This window comes from Artemia franciscana, chromosome 7, assembly GCF_032884065.1.
Source record: "Artemia franciscana chromosome 7, ASM3288406v1, whole genome shotgun sequence".
NCBI lineage: Eukaryota > Metazoa > Arthropoda > Branchiopoda > Anostraca > Artemiidae > Artemia > Artemia franciscana.
This window is the reverse complement of record NC_088869.1, coordinates 59,502,310-59,522,583: the sequence shown is the minus strand read 5'-3', so window position 1 is coordinate 59,522,583 and position 20,274 is coordinate 59,502,310. Positions and strand designations below refer to the sequence as shown.

General features: G+C 35.0%; 1 protein-coding gene across 5 annotated transcripts in view; it reads left to right on the top strand.

Moving 5' to 3' along the window:
- The window catches only part of LOC136029548 (uncharacterized), a 78,748-nt gene extending 59,731 nt beyond the window's left edge, over positions 1-19,017 (top strand). For all 5 annotated transcript variants that reach the window (XM_065708020.1, XM_065708018.1, XM_065708021.1 and 2 more), the window contains 3 exons: positions 377-594; positions 3,823-4,678; positions 13,171-19,017. In XM_065708020.1, coding sequence (XP_065564092.1) covers positions 377-594; positions 3,823-4,678; positions 13,171-13,878 — 1,782 coding nt within the window. In that variant the 3' untranslated portion in view covers positions 13,879-19,017. The remainder of the gene's footprint in view (positions 1-376; positions 595-3,822; positions 4,679-13,170) is intronic.
- Positions 19,018-20,274: the final 1,257 nt, after the last annotated feature.

Genomic DNA, 20,274 nt, shown 5'->3' with positions numbered 1-20,274 from the left:
ATTAGGTGGAAAGAAAGTTGGAAACTTCCAAAATAAAAATAGGTTCAAGAAGTCTTAACAAAAAATAAGAAATAAAAAGGTTAAAGAGCCATATAGTGAACGCGAACTTTGCTTCTTTCCTAAGAAGTAAGATATGTGGTGAGTCCCTGTGAGTACTTAGTACCTATTAGAAGTTAACCAGTGTTTACTGACTGATATTTTTTTTCTAATGTCAGGTCAGGTTTAGTTTATTTCAAATTTTAACCGCGCTTCTTAATCCCATCATTTTCTTTTCAGAATTATTAGCGAATGTAGATTTTTTTCTATAAATAAAACTATTTTCAAGCTGGAATTATAGAAAACTCCTTGTATGCGCTCTGAGAATTTAATTTTTCAGGAAGTTCTCGTGGCATATGCTATGGAGCGATTAATTAAGATAGCCAGTCAAGAACCAACTAGCTCAAATAGTCATTTAGATATGGTTCAAGCACAGGCACTCCACATTATCAAAAGTCTTGTCGAAGACGCGTCGATGTCTAAATTTATTTATCCTTGCTGTGGTCGATTATTTGGAATCTGTGTTGACCACTTTTCTTCTCCATTTTGGACTATTAGGTAAGTCTGCCTCAGTACTGGGTCTCCAAGGGGCCAAGAGAAAGCACGCGACATGGGTCCTCATGGAACTCCTTCTTATTGTGGGAAAACTTTCTACATAAAATAGAAGAGTATCTTGATGTAATTACAGGGGGGCTTCCTCTAAGATTAGAAGAATTTTCACTCCCTTAAAATACAACATTATTCCCAGAGAATTCAAGTTTTAGTATTTTACATAAGTGCATTCAGAATTTTTTTTTGACCACTTATCTTCTCCATCTGGACATCCATTTGGACTACTAGGTAAGTCTATCCCAATGTTGGATCTAACATGGTCAATAGAGGGCACGCGAAATGGGCACAGAGGCACTCCCCCTTTATTGCAAAAAAAAAATCAACATAAATTAGAAGATTATCTTGATATATTTACAGAATGGTAGAGAGAATCCTCCAAGATTAGGATAAGTCAGAAGAATCTTCACTCCCTTAAGGTGCAAAATTGTCCACAGATAATTAAATTTTTATCGTTTCTCCTGGGAGTATTCATAGTCTTTTTGGCCACTTTCCTTCTAAATTTTGGACTATTAGCTAAGTCTACACCAGTTCGGGAATTAGGGGGGGGGTCGAAAGAGGGGCAGAATATTGAGGCTGCTGGAACTCCCCTCTTGGCTTAGAAAGACGTTCAACGTAAAAATAGAAGATTATCTGGGTATAAAAACGGAGGCTAGGGGACATCCTCCAAGATTGAGATTAGTCGGGAGAATCATCACTCCCTCAAAACGCGAAAGTTTTGCCCAGCGAATCCTAATTTGAGCATTTCTGATGGGCGTATTCGGAACCTTTGGTGACCAATTCCCTTCTCCATTTTTGGCTATCACCTAAGTCTGACCTAGTGCTAGGTCTAGGAGGTTCGGGAGATGGGGTGAGAAATTGGTGACAGAGGAAGAGGACAACAAAGGCTTGCCAAACCTTTATTTTATATCCATAAAAGTAAACTTTTTTCTTTATTAAACAGCAACAGCATTACAGAAAAATTTATCTTTATAATTGTCATATTATATTTTTTTTTTTCAAAACTAAAAGACCTATTCATTTTTAACTTTGGTAGTAATAGAAACTGAAATGTGAACCAAGCAATATTTGAGAGACAAAATTAAGAGGCTTCGATCTTAAAACCTTTATTTTCTTTTTCTATGGCTTAAAAAACCTCTAAACTACTGTGGTAACAGTGGTAGCTGCAATCATTTGTCCCCTGTATTTTTCCCCCTCCCTCTAGATTAAAAAACACCTTTTTTGGTGAAGGGTATTTTTATTGAAAACTGCTTTTTTCTGGATTTTCATTGGAAATATTTGGAAAACGACCAGTATTCCCATCTAGTTTAAAAAGAACACTTTGTCCCCCCTCCCTACATTTTTGTGAAATGACGCCACTGATAGAACATCTATGAAAAAGATTAATAACTAAGAAAGGAATAATGCATTAAGTTTTTATTTTTCTCAAAAAAACATCAGTAACATTATAATTATATGTACAATATTTGCAAAGAGATGTGTTAAATAAATTTTGTATGTATTATTAAATAGAAATGTGCTTCATCAACGTCTTTTATTAATGCATATAATAAGTTGAAAATAAAAGACGAACTTCGGCCAAAAGTAATCCAAAATTGATTTTTTGAAACTAAATCAGGTTGAAATAAAAAATAAGCCATGAAATGAAATAAAAAATTGAAATGAAATGAAATAAAAAATTTCCATGGTGCTACACCCTGTATATGAAACTTAAAGTCCCCTGGCTTGAACAACAAGGGAAATCAATTTTTTGCATGGGAAGCACTGTTGTGTCGTCTTTTTTCCGTTTTTTTTTTTCTTTCTCCACTGCTAGTGCGGCACTCAGAGGCGCCATTTGGACCAAATCTTGAGGTGGGCATAAACCTTATCTTGCCCCCCCCCCCCCGACTCATTTCGTGTCGCGCAATCATCTAGGAAATGGGCATTTGACAGAATTCGAGAATTTTATTATGTATCTTACCTATTTTACACGTTTACAATAATTAATAGCAAATAGCGTAATTACCCCTAGGGTGTCAAGTAATTACGCTCTTTGGTTAATAGGCGTGCAGTAATTACAAATCAATTGGGCAGAATGGATTATGTTGGACATAATGGATTATTATGGCCAGCAAAGGGCCCTTTGTGGTGGAAGCTTGGGCCCCCTGGAAAATCTGGGGTGGGCATTTGCCCACCCCTGACCCCCCCAAATGGCGCCTCTGGCGGCACTGATACGTAATAGAGAACTTTTTAAGGGATCATTTTGAAGGAGATTGCTACATCTACATGTTTTTTTTTATTAAAATAAAACATAACATTTAAAATAAAATATTAAGAAGGATCCACCTATTTCTTTTAGTGTATTTGCTGGTTTTTAACGCAATTGTAGGCTGATTTTAAATAGGACTAGCTTAAAAAAACATTATGGTTTATTACGAAGCTTCAACCTTTCTATTTTCTTTTTTTAAGGTCATCAAAGGGGGGAGGGCCTAGTTAGTGATTGTATTTTTACCCAATTATAAGTTGATATTTATAGGGGTGTCCTAATTTTCAAAATCACTCAACAGTGAGGGGGCACTAATATCCATCTCTTCGAGTTTTTTTTATAGACCTGACACTGGTCTACTATTTTTACCTTATTTTTACTTTTAACAGGATTGTCGGTGGCTACATAGGTTATGTCTACTTCACTACTAGGCAAGTACTTCATTTACATGTAATGTATATTACTACATTTGACAAGTCTTCAGCATATGGCAAAAAAAGCGTTAGCAAAATAATTAAACTCCTCTTCGTGATATATGTTAGTTAATTTTCCGAGATCAATTAAGAAAATAATTCCTATTGACCATAAAATAATTCATTATAGTCCTCAAAACATCTTTAAGTTGAAATTAAATTATTCAATTTTCGTGATCTTCAAAATGGACCATTTGTTTCTCTAGATATTCATGCCTTCATAATTATTTAAGATATTAAAAAAAAAACTTAGAAATACTTCTAGGTCCCCCCCCCCTTCCCAGATCCAAGTAATGTGGAAAATGTCAACGAAATAAAAAAAAATTGGTGGAACCAAGGGTTTTTTTGGGGTGCAACATTTATGATTAATCCTAAAATGGGTTATTGATTTTCACCCTTTTGTATAGTGTAATCTAAGAAAACTTGGCTAGTCTGTTCATAATTATTTTACTTTTTTAGGAATGCGAGTCTCCAATTGTATGGTGGCTTAGTTCTTAGACTAATTGGTCAGAAAAAAGTCAACGAAAACGGCCGTGCCTCACTAACGACATTTGGATTCATAAATCGCTACCCAGAAATTGCTCAAGTCGTCTCAAAAGAATTAATTAAGTCATGTGCTAACTTACGCCATCTAAATCCAAGTCTAGTCCCTCTATTAAGTTTGCTCGCAAGACTTAGTCCTGGCTTTGAAACCAATTTTGATGCTTCAATGTGCAGCTCTTTGCGAAGACTTCTTGGTCATGTTGAGTACAAAGTGAGAGAGCTTGCCGCCCAGGCTCTTGCAAACTTTGTTAAGTACTATGACGTCCCCAATGCTATTGTGAGTGATTGTGCCGAGGTATGGAAATATTTAGGAAGAGACAATACAAATTTGATTCACGGATATATGTTATATATGTCTGTTCTTTGTCATAGACTTGTGGAATTGGAAGTGATACCTTCTAATCGATTTGAACGAAATCATGTTGTGATTGTTGAGCTTCAGAGGTTAAGAGAATATATAATAAAATATCCATATTTAATTCAAAATGAATATTATAAACTCTACAAAATTCTGAATATTCCCTTGATTGAATTTGATGTTAAAGATATGCTGGGCAAGTATGACGAAGTAACAGACCCGGGCTTTTGTATTTATGCCCAAACGATTTTTAGTCTTCATTTTCAGCAGTTGAATGACAGCTTGTCTGTCACGTTCCCCCATGATTTTTGGGAAGAAGAAAGAGGATTTCCTAGAGATATTATACTAACCTGGATTCAATGCATGAAGAAAAGGCTACCGAAAATGGCGAAGTCGAGTATTGCTGCTGTTCAGGTTTATTTTTAAGATTTTTTTTGCTACATTTAGTAAGTTCTAAATAATCGGGATTGGAAAATCTGTATTTATTCAAATTTGCTCACTGTTAAGAAGGATGGAAAAGAGTCATAGGTAGTGATAGGTAGGTAAAGTATGTAAATAGGTAAAGGTAAAGTAATTGGCTACGATATGAATAAAAGGTTTCTTTAAGAAAAGCTGCCTTCAACAATTGTTGACGAAAAATTGATTGAAGAAAAAACTGGTTTAATTACTATAAAGCAATGAACAAAAATAAACTATATAAACTGCACTTTAGCTAACAAAAATAAAAATACTCCGAATATTTCGGCCCCACGTCCGGGAGCCTTTCTCAGCGGAAAAAAAAGAAGAAAATTAAAAACCAACAATTTAAGACTTTTTTTAAGACATTATAAATAAAATGCCACGACAAATAAAACACAACAAATAAATATAAACAATAAAATAAATTAGAAACAAACTCACATTATAAAACAAAACTCCTGTACTGACGGTAATAACTTTAGAATAAAACTAAAGCAATTGTATATAATGAAACTTTCCTCTGCCACATTCGGTGTATAAATGGGAATCTATTAAAAATGAAAATTATAAATACTTGCAACAATACGAAAACAGGTCACCCAACCCCAAATCCAATGAAAATCTTACAGGTTAATGAAACAAAATTATGAATTATAAATTGAATGGATTTTTTTCATTTGCTATTTTAGCTGCAGTCCGTTGACTTTTTACAGTATTGACCTTGCTTTGACTTTCGTTCGCAAGATTATTACTTGTTTCGGGACAATTATGCAAATCAATACTCGTTGAAGTTTTTGACTGGTCTTTAATCAAACTATTATAAATTGAATTTATTTTAAAATCCCCTTCATCTCTGTTGATACTAATATAGATATATAGTATAGATAATATAGCTCTATAATTTCTCTGAAACTTTGTAAAAGTCCTACAGACTTATCAACAATATTTGTCTGATCAAATAAAATACTGTGGCGAGGAAAATTATACACGTTTTCCGCTATAGCGGATTCAAAAGTTCCAGGTTTTTTATTCTGTCTTAGCGAGCAATCTATCGCACTTTTGTGTTGCTGTAGCCTATTTTGTAAATTCTGCTGTGTTCTACCTACATAAAATTTACCACAAGAGCATGGAATTTTGTATACCCCCTGTTGTATATTTCTTGAAACTTTATCTTTTCCATTATTTAGCCATGAGCGTTTATTTTTGTTAGCTAAAGTGTAGTTTATATAGTTTATTTTTGTTCACTTCTTTATAGAAATTAAACCCGTTTTTTCTTCAATCAATCTTTCGTAAATGGAAAAGCAGTGTGGTCTAAGGAATTATTTTCAACAATTGTTGAGCCACAATACCACGATTGTGGCTTTATTTCTTTACAAAAAGAGGTAGTTTTTATGGTATGACCAAAACGCTTTAATTCAACTTCATCTGTTTGAGCTTATGATCAAATTTTGGAAGTTTATGTACCCATTCATAGCTAAAGATATGATTGTGGAAAGATAAATGTAGTCTTATTGTGTTGCAAACCGACTTATTGGTCTAGTTGTTTATTGGTTGAAGGTCATTGGTTGATTGGCTTATTGGTTGAAGGTCATTACAGAGTGTTTGATAGTTTAAAAATATATGTAAACAAATTATGTCATTATAAAGGGTTAAGCGGGATCACAATGTAAAACAGGAAAATATTAGTATTAAAAAAAATCAAAAATTTGTTCTTTTCCAAATGCACTAAACAGTCAAAATAACTGTTTTTGGTCCTGATACGTGGAAAAATAGAAGTTTCTAGAAATTAGATGAAAGCATGGGTAGCCGTAACCTATATCCCTGTCCTCGAATAGCTATAGAATATACCTTGACCGCCCTACGCTTTATTTTTACTCTAAAAATATTCAGTGTTCCTCGGAAAGCAGGAGTCTTTTTTACTTTTTAGTTCATTTGGAGATTACGGTGTTTCTTATACTTATTTTAAAGTAAACTATTGTTATTACAGATATAATTTTCATGCTAATATTTTGAAAACAAATTGCCATATGAAGTGATTCAACAATGGTAACCTTTATTGCGTTTAATTTTATTGGTAAAGGTTAATACATAAACTAGGGTTGCTTTCCCTTTAAATACACGGGAAAACTGCTATTAACGCAAGAAAAACTCTTCTAGTGAAGAACTAGTAGAAAAGCGAAAGTTCAAAAATGCCAGAAGCATAATTGGGTAAAAGTTTCTGTAGAAGAAATAACCGAAACAACATTTTCGTATTTGCGAACCTGTAATCGGTCTTTATCGGGAAAGGTCCCTCTTTTTCATGCCTAATCTATATATAAGATAGAATGTATGTGTGTTTATCCTGTATGTACCACTACACTGTTCATCCAATCACCAACAAACTTTTAGAAGCTATTAAGTACACTCTTATAAGGGTCTTAGGTATACCCTCCCCCATCCAGGGCCGTCTTATAATATTATGTTCCTATGAAAATAGGGACCCCTCAACCCAAATAGTCAACAGTTGTTTCCGGTAAAGTAATGCTCGTTTTGTGGATGTCAATTAACGAATTTATTAATTAATTGTGAATTCCGTCGTTTACCCCTCTTTGAGAATTGAACAATTTCTTTTTCAATAAACTGTGAATTTAAGATTTACAGTGGTTTTCAAATCTAAAAATACTATCGTTATTTTAAATTTGGGAAATTGTCGGGGGGAATTCCACGGGGGAGGGGATTTTTGTATTAAAACGGATTTGGTTTGCGTATTCTATTTCGAGTTTGCTTCACCTGATCTTGAGTTAGACGATAAGTTCGATAATAATCTTGATTTATGTTTAGAGTTTGTGTCTTCCGAACCAAGTGTTGGCCACGTAGTTAGTGTCTTGTGTAGTCGTTCAACTTGAAACTAAAACAGAAGTACATTCGTAAAAAAACAGCAACAATTATTTGTAATGTTTATCAACAATAAAAAATTGGAATTTCGACAGCTGAAAATTGTTGGAATTGAATATTTAGGGCTTTATTAGAATCCCCTAACCATTATTGAAATTCCGACTTGTTGAGAAACAAAAATACTGGATTTACAAACCCGAATTGAAATTTCAGTTTGTTTACTGAATTACCTGAAAAATCATTATATTCGTGGCAATTCTGATTAACATAGTAAATATAAGTCATACCTTAATGCCCATGCCAATCAGTAAATATCACAAGCACTAGCAATTCCACGACCGCTAATTTCATCTATCGCTATCCAAATCACCAGAATAGCCACTAGGAAGGGTCCTAAATAACCAAGCTCCGACATAAGCTAGATCCGTTTCTTCTCCAGCACAGAGATGGACGACTCCACTTATCATCTAGGATAGTTGAATCATCAGTTTCCCAGCGAAACCTAAGCAAACATTCTACGAAAATGATCTGGCGAAATATTAGACTTAGATGTTCATATTTCTTGTCTTTATTTATATAGATATGGCCAAAAAAGATTGTTTCTCTTTTATGAATACACTGTACCTATTCCGTTAGTAATATGAGTCTAAAATATTCATAAAATATTCTTCTCTAGTTCAAAAAACATTAATTATTAACTTAAACTATTAGTACATAAATTTGCTTTAAATGGCACCATGACAAGGAATTTCAATCTAAAATTGAAATCCAAACCATTTTGATAAATAAAACCTATTTACTTTGAGAATTAATTTTTTTTTTCTACTGAAAAGTGTATAAATCTTAATAATTTCAGCAATTTTTTGGACCTTGAACACGAATCTACTGTTTCAACAACAAAAAATCGATTTTTTTCTGACTTGTTTAAATTCAAGCAAAACTTTTTGTTGGAAATCCTTTCCGATCAAATTAATTTCTTAAAAGTGACTGCAAACACTAAGACTTTTGTTTAAAGAGTGGGGGCTCGCGTTGGGCTGTCCCTAAACCACCAAAAAAGCAGAGAGCAGTCCCTCTCATATACGAAATAATCTCTTTTCCTTTTGAATTTTGATACCCTCCTCACTTTTTTTAACAAGTTGGAAAAAAAAATGTTTTCTCTGTTCTAAAAGATATTGAGTTGCTCTAATTTGATGTTTATCCACAGCACAATGTAAAGGTGTTTTATTGTGAGGATGTTGTTTTTTACCAAAAGGGTGAACCTTCACATTAAATTGTAACCCATATTATAAATATTTTTTCATTTTTGATAGCTCTTTTCTGAGGAGATAATAGAATAGTTTTTGATTACGCATACATCATGATTTTTAAATTGCTCTGGATTGTTGTTCTGTGGCATAAGTCGAGTTCTTTTTTTTTTTTTTTTTTTTTTTGAAAGAATAACACCAAAAATCCAGACCAATTAAGAATGTCACGGACCCATTCACTGCAGGTTTGCCATATGGGGTGCATTTGAGCCATTTGGGTACTTTTTTGAGGCGGTTGAGCATTGAATTTTCAAATCAGTGTATTTCGCCAATTTTTGGGGGGAGGGTGGAAATTGTTCATTCGATGTATTTTCACAAGAAAATTGGCGCTTTTGGTGCATTTTCAATTTTTAGGTGGCATAACTTTAAGGCAGACAACAGGTAACAACTGATTCACTATGAGATTTTCCTAATAAAATGTTTGATCATTTATCATTGTGTAAAAAGACACATTTTTTTTAAGTTGTCTGTTTTCTTTATTGAGATTTTTTCCCGAAAAAGACGATTTTCAAAGAAAAGTAAAGAGCCATACAAAACATTAGACCAGGAGAAACAAGTCATGTAATAATTCGAACTAAGAACAATCAGAAATTACCATCAAAGAATATATGAAACCGAAAACGAACAGAAATTAAAATAAATGACCATATCAAACATAAACATACACATACTAAAATAGATGAAAAAATAAATTTTAAAATGAGTAAAATTAAATAGAATATTTAAGTCAAACTTAATACAAACAAAAAACTACAATTAGAAGTTTGGCTGCTTTCCCCCTCCCCTAATCATAATACCCATTGCTAAAACCCATTCTAAAACCCATTGCGTCATTTGCGTTTTATTGAAAATTAAATAAAAAAACAAGTTTTTTTTAAATGAAAGTAAGGAGCGACATTAAAACTTAAAACGAACAGAAATTACCCCGTATATGAAAGGGGCTGCTCCCTCTTCAACGCCTTGCTCTTTGCACTAAAGTTTGACTCAAAAAGTTTGACTAAAATACTCAACGTTACTAATTGATCAGAAGATGGGCCTTGAGGCGACGTTTCAGCTGAGGCAGACTTTATTATTCCTTAACTTGGCGTGGGAATGGATTCCAGACAGTCGGTCCCGTGTATCTGATGACATGAGCCCACCGGGAATTATTCCGAAACTCATGAACAAGATTATTTGAATTTCGCGTGTCATAATCATGATAAGGAAAACCAAAGTTAAAACAAACATTAAAAATATCAGATCCTAAATTATGTAGACACTGATATACTAAAATACCAATCTGTATGTCTCTAATTTTTCCAACATCCAAAATATCAAACTTCTTATATGTAGATACAGTGCTAGCGCTTCCACGATCATAATTTCCTAGAATTATAATTGCCTTATTCTGTTGCACTTGAACTCTCCTATAATTAGACTAAAAGTTACTACCCCATATTAAACAACCATAATTTATATACGACGCTATTAAAGTATGGTACAGTGACATTAAAACTTTAATGGGAAGTACATTTTTTAGAAGCAAATAAACACCATTGTGCTTAATATCGGAAGGTAATTCTTGGGGCTCACCAGTCGTCGTAAAAACCATGTAATTTGTTTTTGAAGCATTCACAGCAAGTTTACAGAGTGTAACAAACGTATCAAGTCCCTTTAAAAGCACTGTTTGCTTGGTCTTTCAAGTCCGGTAACGATTTGGCAATAACAGTTATAGCAGTGTCGTCGGCAAAAGACGTTAAATAACCAGGGATAAGAAATCTCATGCTATCTACATAAATTAAAAATAAAAGAGGACCTAGGACAGAACCTTGTGGCACTCCGCAATTCAGCGGGTAAACCTGTGAAACTTTATTATTTATTGCAGCTTTTACACTTCTACCTCGCAAATACGACTCAAACCAACTCAAACACTTATTCCTAATATCTAACTTCGACAATCTATCCAACGAAATTCCAAAATCAACAGTATCGAAAGCTTTCTTACGATCATAATTTCCTAGAATTATAATTGCCTTTTTCTGTTACACTTGAACTCTCCTATAATTAGACTGAAAGTTACTAGCCCATATTAAACAACCATAATTTATATACGACGCTATTAAATTATGGTACAGTGACATTAAAACTTTAATGGGAAGTACATTTTTTAGAAGCAAATAAACACCATTGTGCTTAATATCGGAAGGTAATTCTTGGGGCTCACCAGTCGTCGTAAAAACCATGTAATTTGTTTTTGAAGCATTCACAGCAAGTTTACAGAGTGTAACAAACGTATCAAGTCCCTTTAAAAGCACTGTTTGCTCGGTCTATCAAGTCCGGTAACGATTTGGCAATAACAGTTATAGCAGTGTCGTCGGCAAAAGACGTTAAATAACCAGGGATAAAAATCTCATGCTATCTACATAAATTAAAAATAAAAGAGGACCTAGGACAGAACCTTGTGGCACTCCGCAATTCAGCGGATAAACCTGTGAAACTTTATTTATTGCAGCTGTTACACTTCTACCTCGCAAATACGACTCAAACACTTATTCCTAATATCTAACTTCGACAATCTATCCAACGAAATTCCAAAATCAACAGTATCGAAAGCTTTCTTAAAATCTATAAAAATTGTCATGCAAAAATAATTATTTTCCAGAGCACTGTTTACTTTATCAATTAAATTTAAAGCGACATGCACAGTTGAATATCTTTTTCTAAAACCAAATTGAGTTTCAGACAGAAATCCGTAATTCATTAGATGCTCGTATAGTCTTTTGTGCACTATTTTTTCATATATCTTTGAAATAAGGGGTAGTATTAATATAGGTCTCCAATTGGAAAGGTCACTTAGGGTCCCAGACTTTGGAAGCAGGATCACTTTGGCCATTTTCAGCCAATAGGGAAATTGACCCTCTGCCATTGACAGATTTATCAAAAATACTAGTACTAGAAGAATATCCGAAAGCACTGATTCTAGAGCTCTTAGGTGGAGGCCATCGATCCTAGCACTGTTTGATTTTATTGAAGAAACAACCTTCTTTATTTCTAACAGGGTTCTAATTTCATTTCAAAACCTTGACCTCTTAGGTCTTCAAAAGTAGATTCTTCTGTCAGCAACTCCTTGTTCACTGCTGCTTCACTCTGAACAGTTTCACCAATCTTCGAGAAATGGTGAGCATGCAAATCACAAACTCTGTCAAGATCTTGAACTAATTCGCTACCAGCATTTAGACTATACTGTTGTGGAGCAGGACTACCTCTGATCACTTGATTAATAAATTTCCAAGTGGCTTTAGGGTTTGATGCATTTCACCATAAAAATCTCTCATTTTCTTTCGTTTAGTAGAGTTAACCAGATTACGTTGATCCTTAAACTGTGCGTAACTAAACTCAATTGGTTCATTGTTGTGTACTGCACACAAAGCATTTCTTAGATCAATCATTCGCATAAGCTCATCAGCAACCCATGGTTTTCTCGCTGCTTTTTTTTCTCATTTTCATATTTTTCAATGGGCATGCCGAGTCATAAAGACCTAGTAGCCTTGTGTTGAACTTTTCAAAAGCCAAAGATGGGTCATACTCCCTAAATATACCTCCCAATTTAATTTAAAATTTTAAAAACTCTCCCAATTTACCACACCTAGCCCTTCTGAAAACTTCTTAACGTTCGCTGGCTTTAGATCTTGGATCTGTATATTACGCTTCCAAACTTGTTTTTTATGTGAAGTTCTAATTTAGCTAGGACTGGCAGGTGATCAGAGATAGGCGAAATTACAACGTCTGCGCATATACTTGCTACTTGGCGTGACGAAACAAATATGTTTTCAATCAAGGTCGCAGAATGCTCGGTGATCCTCGTAGGAACTGTGACCACAGGGTATAGATCTTGAGACGACATGAAATTTTATAAAATCAAGATTCAAACCAGCTAGTATTTTCAAATCATAATTAAAATCACCCATTATCATAAATTCCAAACCTGAATTTCTTACTTTCAGCATTAAATTATCAAAACCAGCTATAAAACGATCAAACATAGCACTCGGTGGTCTATAAATAATTCAAAATAAAAAAAATATTTCCTTAAAGTAAGAAGCACTTTTAGTATTATTGCGAGTAAGTACTTGAGTGTTTTTTGAAAGTAGTTTTCAAAATTTTATAGTATTTCACTCTGAGGGGGGCATCCACAGCACTAATGCCTAATTCTAATCGTGCTGACTTTTTGTATTTTACCATGTATTTATTTGAATATTGTAAGTAATAATAATTATGTGTTAATTCCAGGCTGTGGATAGTCTGACCTTCATGATCTATATCTTCAGTGCTGACTCTGAAGTCTTTTCAAGATGCTTAGAAGTCCTTGAACTAAGAGGTCTTGAATTTATTGTGAAGGAAACGGACCTCAGGGGTCGTTTGGCAGCTCTCTGCATAAAAAAAGCTGGAACAAACGATCCAGATGTTTCAAGTGTCTGTATACGTGTCATAGCCTCATTGGCTGTCTTAATGAACAAAATGAATGACACTTTTGGCGAAGAATTTTGTGAAATGTTTCAAAAACTGATGTGGACAAATGTACATCCAAGCAAGGCCTTCATATTAAGGAAAAGTGTAGCCCAAAATTTAATTGCTCTGAGTAATTGTATCTCAAGAAATTTTTTAGATTCTAAAGCCCTTGGTATTGTTAAATTTGCCTTAATTTTGCTTCAAGATGAATCACGGGAAATTCGGCTATTGGCTACTGAGTTTGTTGCCAAGTTTTTGGGACTAGAAGTGAAAAAATCGCCGAATTTGGCAATTTTAGATCTGCTTTTCATGTTAAAAGGTGAATTAAAATTGGAGTACATGGCCTTTATGGAGTGCATAATGCAAGACTTACGAGTAGTTAGTAATATCTCTGAATCTAGTCAGTTATTTTCGCCAGAAGCAGTAAATCCATTTTTAGAAATCAAATTGTTTGAAAATATAGTGCGTGAGGTAGGTCAGTCAGAGTAAAGTTAAGTTCTGATAGTAGACAGTAAGTTTAATCAAGCAAAAACGAATAGGTGAGGGCGATTCTGGATGACAGGTCTGATAGAAATGAAAACTCTCGCAGATCTTTGTAGAAAACTCCTAAAGAAAGAGTTTGACTTATTTTTCTGCATAAAAAATTTAAATCGCACATTTATTACAAGTATTAATGATGGCCCAGTAATAAACTATTTTGTTGGATGGTGCGCTAGACTTGCAATCCAATGTCCTTCGGGACGTGCGTTCGAATCTTGGTGTCGCCATTCCTTTGGGTTAGGGTGGGGGTCAGTGGTGTGACTCTGCAAGCTCACCCGCCATTAGTCTTGGAGACTACGGTTATGAAATCCCCACGAAACATCTTAATTTCAAATGGCACATGAGGCAGAAAACGCCTCCTTGATGCAGGCTAGTAAGCTTCACTGCCAATTGCTAAATAGAAAATTTTATTCACATTTTGTCGACCAGAGAAAAGAAATTTTCATCACGGAGTCGAATAGAATTAAATCAATTATTCACCAGATATATGTAAGATATATTTTATCAAAAACAACAAAAGTCATTTAGTAAATACGAACACAACCACAAAGGTTTTATGGCCTTTAAAAGGGGGAATTATGAAAGAACACTTTAAAAATTGAATTATTGAACATTTAAGCTCTTTCAATTTAAAAATTTACTCATAAAAATAAAGAGAAAAGAAAAACCAGAGATCGAAGGAGACAGCGAAAGAGAGTTCATTTAAATATGCCATAACCCGACAACTCAAATCAGGTTATGCGGGTCTCCACAGACCTGCCAAAAATACAAACCCCTCTCTAACCTTGGGAAGTCGGGACGAATTTCGACTGCTGTACCTAGCTTACGTAATAACAAAGTAGGCTCCTAGAATAGGAGTCATCAGTTGGTAAAAAAAAATTATGGTATTTCGTGTTTTTTTCTGCTTCTGTTATCATATCTTTTAGTATGAGCTTGTATTTTTTATATATTGGTTAGATCTAAGGGCTAGATCTCATTTACTTTAATTTTTGTCCAACATTTGATGCTAATCAGTCTAAATTCGGTTATTCAGGCTATTCTGCTGGCACTCTGTATTTAAATACATTTTGCGTTTATTATCACCACCGTAGCTAGTATCCTTGGAGCCATGCCTGTACGCTGTAATTTATTAAATGCTGAGGCCCATTTCGTCACAGCAGAAAAAAAAAGTATTAAATGGAATATGTGTGCTAGTATGGTAAAAATTGCGGGGTTCAAAGGAGGCTGTGACTCAAGCTTACAGGATTCTTGTAGATTGAGGTTATACCCTGACATTTTTGTAATCAAATGTTCGTGGTAACGCACTGTAAGTAAGGAGCGATGCGGCCTGATAGTGACTGAGACTCTTGCTATTGAAGTTATTGCTTGCTATTTTTTAATTTTAAGGAGAATGGGTTTATTATCCCTTTGCAAGTGTTTTGCTGTCCGACACTTTTAATCTTTCAATGCAAGACGACAATTTTGCTCTTATTTTTGCTATAAGCTGAATTCAACTTATCCATCTACTGGATAGTAACTTTGAAATTCGCTTTGCACATTTTTTAGATTAAAAAGCATGATAATAACTTGAGAGAGTAGGAAACTGAGCACAGGGTTGGATGCAGAACTTGTGTTTGGGGGAGGATGATTAATACCATTTTCGAAGTTAATCGAAAGGGAGACGTATCTCTTTGCCCCATCCCCCTGGATCCTCCCCTGTCTGTGTGTACAAAGTTTGGAATTGATTGTTTTTTACCCTCTTCTTGTTGAAAAGTGGTTTTTGTTGATTAGAGGCTAATGTTTTGAGTTTAGTTAGAAAATATTAACTTTATATTATTTATGAATAAAAATGAATAAAAAAGGAATAGGTTATTTCTACGTTGGTTATTTTTATAGTTCATAGGATTTTTTTTTTTATTGCTTCTCGTGGCATCCCTTTAAACCATGCATCCGAATCGAACCGATTTTCTAAGATTGAACCATTCGACGTAGTTTGAAAAACTGCAATTAGAAGAAATATGTGGGGTATTAAATAGATACCCCAAATATTTAACATTCATATTGTAACGTGAGGACCGTAATATGTATTTATTTTATTTTTTGCTGCTGTTGATTTTTTGTGAGAAACGTTCTTGGTGTCTGTATACGTGTTTTGGGATTTTAATATATTTACCTTTGGGAGGACCATGTTTCGAAAAGCTGAGCCGATGGACCTACTATGCTTTACTACATACCTTATTGATTTTGCTCTAATTGAATAGTTAAGCGTTGTCCTTATAGACACCCGAAAGAGAATTAGGTCATGCAAAGCATCAACCAGAACACCAAAACGGGTACTCCCAACCCCCCTCCCCCTCTCCAAAAAAATGAAAAAGCTTAGAATTTACGCGGTTGGAAAAAATTTCAATCTTACGGGGGAAAAATTGTCGTTCAGACCTTTCCTCCTCCCCTATGTATTTTTTTTTCAAAATATCTTTAGGGGACATCTTTTTATCTATGTTATCAATTTTATCTATGTATAATACCATTGGGTGGATTAGATCATGAATATGTATCCTTTGCTGCAGCGGATTTCCTAAAAGAATTGTTCTAAGTTTTGCTCCACGCGTTACTAGTACTGTGTTTTATGTGGCACAGTCATCTTGTCAAAAGCAGTCTTTGGTTTTACTCCGCAACTAAGCATTTATGCTTACGGGCGTCCAAAAGAGAGGAGGGTTGCGCCGGGTGTTAGCCCCTTCTGGAATAGTGAAACAAAAAGCCTTTTGTTCTAACATTTGCGCCCGTCGACTCACCCCCTCGTAAAACCTGTTACTTTGTGGAATCAGACAAATTCTTCGATTTTTTCACCGCGTTTCAACAGTTTTGCTGCTATTTTTTCTGTGTTTCTGCCCCACTGCTATGAATATCATTATTCGTATTGTTACTGTAACTGTTATTGTTATCAATTTTGCTGTAGTTAAGATTAGGCTTTGTAATAGTACTGCCAGTTTTGTTAGTATTTTCGTTTTTCATCATCGCTTTAACTAGCTGTATCGTTTAACACATTTTGTCAGATTTAATGTTTCTTAAGAAGGGGCCCCAATTAGGGTGGGGACCATTTTTCCCCTATAATTTTGTTGTATTCCCTTTAGATTCCAAAAAATACCTTCTTTTATGAAATTCCCTTTGAAAAGTATCTTTTTTATGTATTTTCATTGAAAAAAGAACCGTCTCCCCGATATTTTTGAAAAATATATACCCCCCTTTTACATGTACAGTTATTCGTACTCCTGTTTTCAACATTTTTGTGGTGTCGCAGTCCCTGCTATAATAGGTTAAAATACTGAGGCCCCCTTCCCAAGGCTCCTGACCTAATTGATGCGCCATGTGGAACAAATCAGTTTGAGTTTAGATATCAGGTCTAAGCAATAGGTTTTGCTCCTGTCGCAACTTCTAAAAAACGTGAAAATAACCCTTAGGAAACTTTTGTTGGCAGTTGGCACTATGGAGAAAAGGGTCAAGGCGTTTATCCAACTCTCATTGAGCCTTTAGATAAATACAGAATTTCTTTTAAGGGAGAGATGAGGGAAAATTGATGTTTAATCCACAGGGCCGCAACTACGACTTTTTTTTCGGGTAGGGAGGGGGCGCAAAAAAACTTTTGAATGCGTTTAAATTTTAAAACTTTAAAAGGGGTGCATTAAAATGAATCCTTTGAGGCATCTCCCTCTACCTAACCTGAAAACCATCAGAGCACCTCATTGTAAAGGTTTAAAGCCATTGTATCCAATTGATTGGAATTGTAAAAAAAATAAGGGATTTACATAAGACAATGAAATTTCTTTAGACCTTAAAAATGTTTTGGCTTGTTAGAGAGGGAGGGATATACCTCTAAAAGGTGCATTTTAATGCCCAAACATCCCAACTCTCATTGCACCTTCAGATAAAAACAGAATTAGTTCTAGGAGAAAGACGAGGGGAGGGGGAGGTAGATGTTGATTTGTAGTCCCCAGAGCTGTATCCAGGATTTTTTTTGTGGGGGGGGGGGGTACAAAAAGCTTTAAAAAATGCATCAAAGATGTGAAATCTATATTGAATCCCTCTTGATTTCTGGGAATATTTCTGGGCTACGCCTTTATTATGAAAGTAAAGAGTAATATTAAACCCCATAATTAGCAAAATTTATTCGGTATAGGAGGAGGCTGCCCCTTTCTCATCTGCACCTCTACATCATAATTATAGAAATTTCGAAGGGTGATCATTACAGAAGAAAATGCGAGTTCTCGTTTTTTTTTAAGTGTAAAGTGATTAGATCAACCAGCTGCGATGGGAGGTATTTTTCGGGGGAGGGTAAACGTCGGCTCCCAGAAAAATCCTCTAAAAAAAACAAGGAGTTTCCGAAAGCACACACTATCAGTAGTCAGGGTTGCCACCTGTAGCACTGGAGTGCTATTTTAGCACTATTTTACAATGTTTAGCACTGTAGTACGTGCTCAAGGTTCCTAATATAGTGCTAAAATGGCGCGAAAGTCCTGTTTTCCCATTATTACTGTCAATTTTTTACTATAGCACGGGGAATCGCTGTGTAGCACGCAAATTTGGGAAATTGTAGCAATTTAGGAACTCACCATGGTGGCAACACCGTCTATAGTCTGTTATAAATTAATAGGTCTATGTTGAAAATAAAGTCAGTTGTCTGACGACCACAGTATAAGTATATACCAGTAGAGAAATCTTTTCCAACCATGACACATTTCATAGCGCGTAATTAGACTCTGGGCATATACGTCAGAGCCGTAGTTTCAGTTGGTACTTGGTTTTCCATCGGAAACATTTGTCATTGTTCGTGCGCGAAGGCGGGGTTGTAAATCTTGTGTGGTTTTAGATCTGTTTCAAAAAATTTTTAATGGGGAATATCGAACTTTTCGCTAATGTATAATACCTTTCCTGTGCTCACTACCCGCTGATAGTGAGCAATAATTTGAGCCTGATTATGTGTTTTATCAGTGGAGTCTAGTTTTTCATGAACTAGTGGTCGATACATGCTTCTTCATATTTACATTATGTATCTTTTGCATCTTATATGATTTATTTATACAAGTTAGCAAATAAAAGGATCTTCTTGCATAAGCGTTTAGATTGTTTTCTGACTAAGTACAACATCTTCCCAATGGGATCGTGACTCCCCTCAGTTTGAGAAACGATTATCCATTCTAAGAACGATAATAAATTTGCTCGTTAAAACCTATGTAAGGCTGGAACATCATTTGTAGGAAGAGACAGGGAGTTATATCCCCTCCGCTTTAAGATTGAAAATAAATCAAATGGATGTTAAAGCGGAAAGATCCTAAAATTCTCTGGACCAGTAGCGGATCCAGGTGGGGGGGCGACCCCCCTCCTCTAACGTAATGGTGGATTTTGGGATAATATCATGTTGCCTTATTAACTATCGTGTTTTTCGCCGAGAGTGAACAACTTTTTATTTTTTTTTACGGCCGAGCAGTTTCTATAACTTATAATCGTTGAGGTTCCCTTTAAATTGCTGGTATTTCTTTGTTCACAAGTTTATCGGAGTAAAATATTTTGTGCCATCCGCTAAAAAAAAATCCTGGATCCGCCCCTGCTCTGGACACTAATTAATGCTACTTAAGAAATTTTCTTCGCGGGCAGAACGCCAGAAGAGAGGAGAACCGCATCCATATCAGTTAATCATGCACTTTCGTGTGTACTTGTATGAAATAGCCCCTACCGCTCAAGTTGTTCATGCATTGACGTACTGTAAACCGGTTTCTTTCGCTAGTTTCTTTCACCTTCGCGTGAGAAAAGACAAAGAAAAGTGACAGAATAGATGGGAAATATACAGTTTGGGCTATATTTTTGCACGTTAGGGGGGGGGGGGGGGTAAAGTATATGGACAGCCTGAAATCAGAAAACAATTCTTACTTCAAAATATCAGAATAATTGTAGCTATCACAATTTGCATGCAGGCCTGCTGTACTTTACCCCCCCCCCCTCCTAATGTGCAAAAACATAGCCCAGTATTATATTTTTATCATACTTAGGTATATGCTTTGGATGCCACTTTATAGCCACTAGCATCTATACCATTTTATTTTATTTTCTTCTTTAATAGGTAGGTAGGTTTTATTTTTATGCACGATATAAACATAAATAAAGATGACAACAGTAATAAATTATTGCAGCAAAAAGAAAGTCCTAAGGACTTGTGCTGCAATAAAAAGCAGTGTTTTTAGATAAATACTCCTGAATTCAAATGTCAAGTATCAAATACAGTACAAAATTAAGGGTTGCCAGAGCGAAAAATTTTCGAATTCATCCCATACCAAACTCATGCGCCATTGAAATTTAAAAAGGGCTTATATCGAA